Raw genomic sequence first — 8,536 nt, 5'->3', positions numbered from 1 at the left:
AGATTATTTTAATATAATGATAAATAAAGTAATCATAAATATGTGACATATAAAGTTTATCTTGCATTCGATATGTTAGTCCAAAGACGAGCATATTGTTTTCGGTTTTATTGTCAATATCTATGAATTAATTTTGTATAAAGATGCTAATTACAAGTTGATATTTCTGTCCAAAGATTGAATATTGATGTTTGTGCTAGGTATCTTGTTATATGTCCACATGCATATACATATATATGTTAATTATTTATTTATTTATTCATGTATGTGTGATGATTATATGACTGATTGTGAGCTTTATTATTATGAATTTACCATCTTCTATATCTGCAAATGTCAATAACATTCCTGTGCTTAATGGCACAAACTTCAAGAAATGGAAGGAGCACGTTATAATTGTGCTCGAGTGCATGGATTTAGATTAATTGTGCTCGAGTGCATGGATTTAGACTATGCATTAAGAGATGATCGCCCTTCAGATCTTACTAATGCCAGCACTGCTAAGCAAAGGTCTACTATGGAAAAATGGAAGCGATCCAATCGCATGAGTCTAATGATAATGAAGCACTCAATTCCAGAAGCTATAAGGGGTACAATACCTGAGGAAACCCGAGCCAAGGCATTCTTGGACCAGATAGCAAACCGATTCGCTGCAAACGAAAAGGTTGAGACAAGCACTATTCTTAGTAAGCTTGTCTCCATGCGGTATAAAGGGAAAGAGAATATAAGGGAGTACATTATGGAAATGTCTAATCTTGTGACTAGACTCAAGGAACTAAAGTTAGAGTTGTCAGAAGACATACTCGTGCACTTGGTCTTGATCTCTCTACCTACATAATTCAGTCCATTCAAAATTAGTTACAACACTCAAAAGGAGAAATGGACTTTGAATGAGCTTATTGCTCAGTGTGTACAAGAGAAAGAAAGATTGAAACAAGAGAAGATAGAAAGTGCTCACTTGGCTTCCACATCTCAGGGATTTGGTGCCAACAAGAAAAGAAAGAGAGACAATAAAGGAAAACAAACTGCAGTTTCTGAGACATCAAAGCAGAAGGTGCAGAAGAAACAAGATAAGGAGATCACTTGTTTCTTTTGCAAAAAGACTGATCATATGAAGAAGACATGTACCAAATACACTGCTTGGCGTGAAAAGAAAGGTACACTTCTCAACTTTGTTTGTTCAGAAATTAATTTAGCTGTAGTGCCTACTAACACTTGGTGGATAGATACATGTACAACTACTCACATAAGTGTCACTATGCAGGGTTGCCTAAGGAGTCGAATGTCAACTGATGATGAAAGATATATCTATGTGGGAAATGGCAACAAGGTAGCAGTCAAGGCTATTGGTCTTTTTAGACTACAGTTGGACTCTGGATGTACTTTGGATTTGGAAGAGACTTTTGTAGTACCGTCGTTTAGACGGAATTTAATTTCTATTTCATGTCTGGACAAATTTGGATATTGTTGTTCATTTGGAAATGGAATGGTTAGTCTTTATCCAAATTCAAAGGTTATTGGTACAGGTAGTCTAACAGACAAATTATACAAATTGAACATAAAGGCCACTAATGGAAATGAAACCTTACATTCAAGTAATTATGGCACCAAGCGAAAATTAATAAATAAGAATTCATCAATGTTATGGCACAAGCGTTTGGGTCACATTTCAAATCAACGGATTCAAAGGCTTGTGTCAGAAGGAATTCTTGATCCACTTGATTTCTCAGACTTTCAAGTCTGTATAGAGTGCATTAAAGGTAAACAAACAAATATGAGGAAAAAGGATGTCAATAGGTGTAGTGACATCTTGGAATTGATACATACGGACATTTGTGGTCCATTCCCTACAGCTTCTTGGAATGGACAACAATATTTTAGCACTTTCATCGATGATTACTCGCACTATGGCTATCTTTATTTGATTCATGAGAAATCTCAGTCATTGGATGTGTTCAAGAATTTCAAAGCTGAAGTTGAGAACCAACTAAGCAAGAAAATAAAGGCCGTCAGATCTGACCGTGGAAGTGAATACTATGGTAGATATGACGGATCAGGTGAACAATGTCCAAGGCCATTCGCCAAATATTTGATGGAGTGTGGTATCGTTTCTCAGTACACCATGCCAAGGACTCCAAGCCAAAATGGTGTAGTAGAGAGGCGAAACCGTACTCTTAAAGATATGGTAAGAAGTATGATCAGTCATTCCACCTTACCAGAATCACTTTAGGGCGAAGCTATCAAAACTGCAGTTAACATTTTGAATAGAGTACCAAGCAAAGCAGTAGCCAAAACCCCATATGAGTTATGGACTAGCAAGAAACCTAGTATTAGGCACTTGCATGTTTAGGGTTGTCTAGCTGAAGTTAGGCCTTACAAGCCAAATGAAAAGAAATTGGACTCTAGAACAGTGAGCTGCTACTTTGTAGGGTATTCTGAAAGGTCGAAAGGTTTCAAATTTTATGACCCCTCATCTAGATCCTTCTTTGAAACGGGTAATGCTAAGTTCATTGAGGATGTTGAGTTAACTGGGAGAGAACCATTAAGAAAGGTGGTCTTTAAAGAGGAATCTGTTAGTATTCCTACGACTGGACATGGTCATATTATGTTTGATGACACTATTCAAAATGTATAGTCGATAACATAGATTCAAAACACACCTGAGATTCCTCCTGCTCAAGTTATGGAACCGATTCAAGTTCATCAAGAGGTAACTCAACAACCTCAAGAACCTGAAGTACAAGTGTCATTGAGGAGATCCACTAGAGAAAGGAGAAGTACAATTTCAGATGATTATGTTGTATATCTCCAAGAACATGAGTTTGACATGGGTTTGGAAGACGATCCAATTTCAGTTAGTCAAGTCAAACAAAGTTCTGACTCTGAAAAGTGGATAGAAGCCATGAAGGATGAGATAAAATCAATGAAAGACAATGGTGTTTGGGACCTAGTAGAGTTGCCTGAAAGTGTAAAACCGATTGGTTGTAAATGGATTTTTAAGACCAAACGGGATTCAAAAGGTAACATTGTTAGGTATAAAGCACGCCTAGCCGCAAAAGGTTTTACTCAAAAGGAAGGCATTGATTATAAGGAGACTTTTTCACCGGTTTTGTCAAAGGACTCCTTTAGAATCATCATGGCACTTGTAGCTCATTATGATTTAGAGCTACATCAAATGGACGTTAAAACTGCGTTTCTTAATGGTAACATTGATGAAACAATATACATGGTGCAACCGGAGAACTTTGAGTCTAATGATTCAAAGCAACTTGTATGTAGATTAAAAAGGTCCATATATGGTTCAAAGCAAGCATCCTGACAATGGTACCGAAAGTTTGATCAAGTGATTACTTCATTTGGTTTTAAGGAGAACACCGTTGATCAATGCATATACCTCAAGTTCAGTGGGAGCAAATTCATTATCTTGGTGTTATATGTTGATGATATTCTACTTGCAAGTAGTGATGTGGGACTTTTGCATGAAACCAAGCGATTTCTATCTAGTAAATTTGATATGAAAGATCTTGGTGATGCATCTTTTGTGTTGGGTATACAGATCTATAGGGATCGTCCAAGAGGTATACTTGGGTTATCACAAAAGGCCTACATTGATAAAGTGTTGAGTAGATTTGGCATGAGCAATTGTGCACCAGGAGACACGCTTGTAGCAAAAGGCGATAAATTTAGTTTGCACCAATGTCCGAAAAATGAACTTGAGAAGAAGGATATGGAGAGGTTTCCCTATGCCTCGGCAATAGGAAGTGTCATGTATGCACAATTTTGTACGCGCCCGGATATTGCGTACATTGTTGGAATGTTAGGCAGATATTTGAGTAACCTAGGTATGGATCACTAGAAAAAAGCAAAACGGGTTATGCGATATTTACAAAGAACTAAAGATTATATGCTCACATATCATAGATCCAGTCATTTAGAGATCGTGGGATATTCGGACTCCGATTTCGCGGGATGTCTTGACAGCAGGAGATCCACTTCAGGCTACATCTTCATGTTGGCTGGAGGAGCAGTTTCATGGAAAAGTGTTAAACAAACACTTATTGCTTCTTCCACCATGGAGGCAAAATTCATAGCTTGCTACGAGACATCAAACCATGGGATATGGCTGTGAAATTTTATCACTCAGTTGCGAATTGTTGATGGGATTGAGAAACCATTGAGAATCAATTGTGATAATAAGGTCGCAGAATTGTATTCTAAGAACAACCGAAGTTCGTCAAAGTCCAAACACATTGACATCAAGTTCTTGGTTGTGAAAGAAAGAGTTCAGAGTTTTCAAGTATCGATTGAACACATAAGCACAAACTTCATGATTGCGGATCCGCTCACTAAGGGTTTGCCACCCAAAGTATATCATGAGCATGTCACACATATGGGTGTTGTACACATTGATGATGTGCTAGTATAGTGGGAGTTTGTATTTAGATTTTGTGTTTGTTTTCTTGATGTGACATTATGTTGTGTTATTTTTACAAACCTTAATTTTAAAGACTATTGTATTTGAATTCTCTGAATTGAAATGATGACTTTCAGAAGCAGATTAGTATCAAGTGTTGAAAGTGGAATTTGACTAATTTTTAGTCATAAAGCGGGATCAATTGGAAATAGACATATTAAAGATCACATTCTATGTAATTTCCATGTTACACATCCATACTTGATCCATGTTGCTAATTTTGTTAATGTTGCGATCATTGATGGGTCTAGTTATAATTAAGATTAACGAAGGCCGCTTTGATCCTATGTTAGCATAACTAGTAGACCGAATTGTTTAAGGATATTAAGTTAGAATAGCAAGATGAGCTCAATAAAGTACTATCATGAACATTGTTTTGTAATATATGTGGTCCAAGTGGGAGATTGTTAAGATATGGATTCACACATATTTAACAATGATACATGACTAAGCTATTCGCCTTTTGATATTTATTTTGTATCAGTTTTCCATAGTATGGGCCACCTTATGTGTAGGGCCCATTGTCATCACGGGCCTTAGATGATGGGCCTAAGACTCATGAGGCCCAATAGCCAAAGGGTATGGTCCCTAAGGTAGAAGGGTATAAAACCAAAGGCTAAGTGTCTGTTCAATCTAATCACATCATTTGAAATAAGAACAGACTCGTTTTCTCTCCCGCTCCCATCATCAAAGAGAATCCAGAAAGAGGTGGTGCCCTCCACGGCCTTAGAAGATCCATACCTTGTTCATTCAACACTCAAAATGGAATCAGGTTAGTTCAAATTCTGTATGTTCCCTTTCTATAGAAATGTTTGGCATAATTTCTTCATATGATTCAACATGCGATTCCTGTCTAATAATTGGATACAAGCAAAATGGAGTTCCAACATGTTGGTGACATAGTCTTCCCAGTCCACATTCTCCACATCAAGTCAAAATCTTTTCATCTCTTCTTCAGACATGCCTTCCATTATTTTATGGGTGTTGCTATTGTCAAACCTACAAGTAATTTTCATTTGTATCTAGCTTAGTAAACATTTGCAGCTATATAATTGTGTGCTAAAGGTTAATATCTTACCTTCCTCTAAAGAACATATGGGGCTGGTATACCCTAGCCAAGTTTATAGCATGTTCAACTATCATTTTGCACTTCCTTTCGAGCCTTTGAGATGCGTTATTGCCTGAAATCGCCAACCTCCTTTGCTGAACTATCTCTGTTTGCATATGAGAGGAGAAGTCATCCATTGAGCTGAAAAACTTCATTTCCTTCATGTCCGTTGTCTTCCCTTCTGTGTCCATATTAATAGGGGAACAAATGAAGTGCTCATAGGAGTACTTGAACAAGTCACCAAGCGGTAGCAGATTTACAGCAGAAGAACCAACATGGTAGACTTTGATGCCTGGTTTTCCTGCAATCCCATGCTTTGCCATTGCTGCTATGATTGCATTCACAACCATGTCGACGGGAATCTATACCATTTATAGTGATCTCATGATTAGTTCAAAAATTAATCCATTGGGGTGAGATAGATCAAAGGAAAAGGAAGTCCTACTGAGTACTGACCATATCAATGACTACTTCTGGATTCACTAAAAAGCTTGGGAGATTGCCTTTTCCATAGGATAAAATCATTGGGTCCAGCATTCTGATGTTTTACGCAAACAATAATAGATGATCTTAGAAAACACAAAACTGATTATAGCTGAAAATATGGGATTTAGTGCAAGGGCATGAAAATGGCAGTGATATAAGATATCTGTTTCCTTGTATCCATCCAGGGAAAGGATCTTCGAGGGTGCTTTCAATGGCGGTTGGACGAATAATGACCAGAGGTATGTCTCCTCTCATGCTATTTATCATCATCTCCCCCATGGCCTTGGTGAACTCATATGGGTTATGCCATCCATGAATTCTTGCCCTATTAGAGAGAATTTTCTGTCCAACTTAGTAATGAAGAAATAATCAAATATTATGATTCCTACTGTGAAGAACTCAGAACATGGATATATTAAGTAAGGCTACTGCAAGAGTGGGAAGTACTTAATACTTTTTCTTAAGACTATCATGGTCTATTTTGAAGTTTTATTTTCCTACAAGAGGTCCTAAATGGATATTTATAGGGAAATAAAAGGCTTTGGCTTCACCTCTCCAAACCCAATTCTTTCATCTTTTGATCTTCTAAGTTGCCTTCAAAAGCCACCTTTGAATCCAAAGCTATCTTTATTTCATCATCAACATCCAACGCAGGGTATGATAATGGTAAGAATTCAGAGGCGACCTTCTCCCTTGCTATGCTCTCTCCCATGTAGAAGGGCTTCTCCGTGATCATTCCCTCTCTTTCTCCATTAACATAAGCTGCATGAGAAAAAAAGCTAGCTTCCATGATGTCTTTCACTTTCCTAGTTCATTTCTTAACAATTTAGTGTAGGTTCAAAGATCAAGGCTACTTACCGGTTGATACATGTAGGAAAACTCTAAGATTCTTGCAGTACTTTTTTGCAAAGTCCATTAGTCGACAAGGTCCTATTGTGTTTGCATGGAGAGAAACATCATACCTAGAATTTGAAACTCAATTTGAGTCAAATAAAATTAAACCATGGCCTTCTTCTATAAAAATGAAGCATGTCTATATATTCAAGTGATTAATGAAGTGCAACCTCTCCTCAAAATTTGTATTGGCTGCTGAATTTATTATAACGTCAACTTCCTCTGCAATCTCTGAAATCAAATTTGCATCGATGCCAAGATCAGACTCACACAAGTTCCCAACAACAGGAGCCAGTTTGCTTAGCATGAAATCTTGATAATACTTCCCATGCCTTTGTTTCAAGCACTCAAATAGCTCAGAATTTATGATCTAGATAAAAAGAAAAAGTAAATCTTGTTCTTAGCAAAACCAAAAAGAAAAAAGAAAAAATTCCAATTTTTAAGAAAGCTACCTCAGTTTTCAATCTGTCCACTGCAGCTTCCTTGTTCTTCGCCTTGATCAAGATGAAGATTTTACCGACATCAGGTGCTCTTCGTAGTATCTTCTCAACAACAGCTGAAAATTAGAAATGAAAAACATGAAGTCATGCAATAGCTAGGGTTCTTACCAACTTTTAATACACTGTTTTTTCTTATGTTTTTCATTCAAATTGAAGCGGGGGTAAGTTGAAACCATTTCTTAAATTAGCATGAAAGGCTGGATGATCTCTTTCGTAGTATACGTCTGTTTAACAAACTGATCAAGAATTAGCCACACCTTTGGCTAGTAACCCAGTTGCACCAGTTATAAAATAGGTCTTCCCTGCAAGGAACTGAAGAATTCCAAGACCATTAGTGATGGAAGTATTGGGGGTGGTGGTGGTGGACACTGCCATCTCTTTCAAAGCTCTAACTTTTTGAGTCTTCGATTGCTGCATCAAAGCTCTATCACTTTCACCACTCTGGCAACAGAAGATGCCAGTGTGCTTCCTCTTCCACAAGGAAGTAGTGATGTTAGTGCCATAACCATGGTCATTTCTATGAACAGGAGAAGATTTCTGCACTGCTTTCAGTTCAATGACTGAAGTTTTGAAGAAAGAAGTCATCATAGTTGCACGGGAGAATGAAGAAAGAGATTAGTCCTGAGGGTGAGGTTATAAGAAGAGGAAGGTGAGAAGAGAAAGGGAGGGTGAGAAGAGAAAGGGAAGGTGATCATATATATATATACATGGCAGCTAGCTATTCATACAATGGATAAATCATATCGGCTAGTTTGGTTCCAAAAAGCATAGAAAGAAAAAAAAATTACTAAGAAAAATGATTTTTTCACATATGGTTAAAATTAGTTAGAAATTTACTATATAATCATTATATGGAAAGAGTTAAAATAAATTTAATAAATTTAAAGTAGAATATAAAAATAATTTATTAACTTTTAAATATATTTTTTATTTTTCTTTCTATTTTTATTTTTTTTAAATTTTTTCTCTCTATTTTCTTTCTTTTATATTTTCCCTCAAATTTTTCGATTATTTTGGTTTTCAGAAAATACCAAGGAAAGAATAAATATGTTAAAAAAAAATTGTTTTTTTATA

The 8,536-nt window shown here is 36.6% G+C and overlaps 1 protein-coding gene and 1 pseudogene across 1 annotated transcript in view; one reads left to right on the top strand and one right to left on the bottom strand.

Moving 5' to 3' along the window:
- Positions 1-450: 450 nt before the first annotated feature.
- On the bottom strand, positions 451-8,170 carry LOC100242978 (fatty acyl-CoA reductase 2, chloroplastic-like; annotated as a pseudogene).
- The window catches only part of LOC104879428 (uncharacterized), a 23,731-nt gene continuing 23,259 nt past the window's right edge, over positions 8,065-8,536 (top strand). The window contains exon 1 of the mRNA XM_010652199.1: positions 8,065-8,111. Coding sequence (XP_010650501.1) covers positions 8,065-8,111 — 47 coding nt within the window. The remainder of the gene's footprint in view (positions 8,112-8,536) is intronic.

The sequence above is a fragment of the Vitis vinifera genome, chromosome 5 (assembly GCF_030704535.1).
Source record: "Vitis vinifera cultivar Pinot Noir 40024 chromosome 5, ASM3070453v1".
NCBI classification, from domain to species: domain Eukaryota; kingdom Viridiplantae; phylum Streptophyta; class Magnoliopsida; order Vitales; family Vitaceae; genus Vitis; species Vitis vinifera.
The sequence above is the reverse complement of the archived record's forward strand: the minus strand, read 5'-3'. Positions and strand labels throughout refer to the sequence as shown.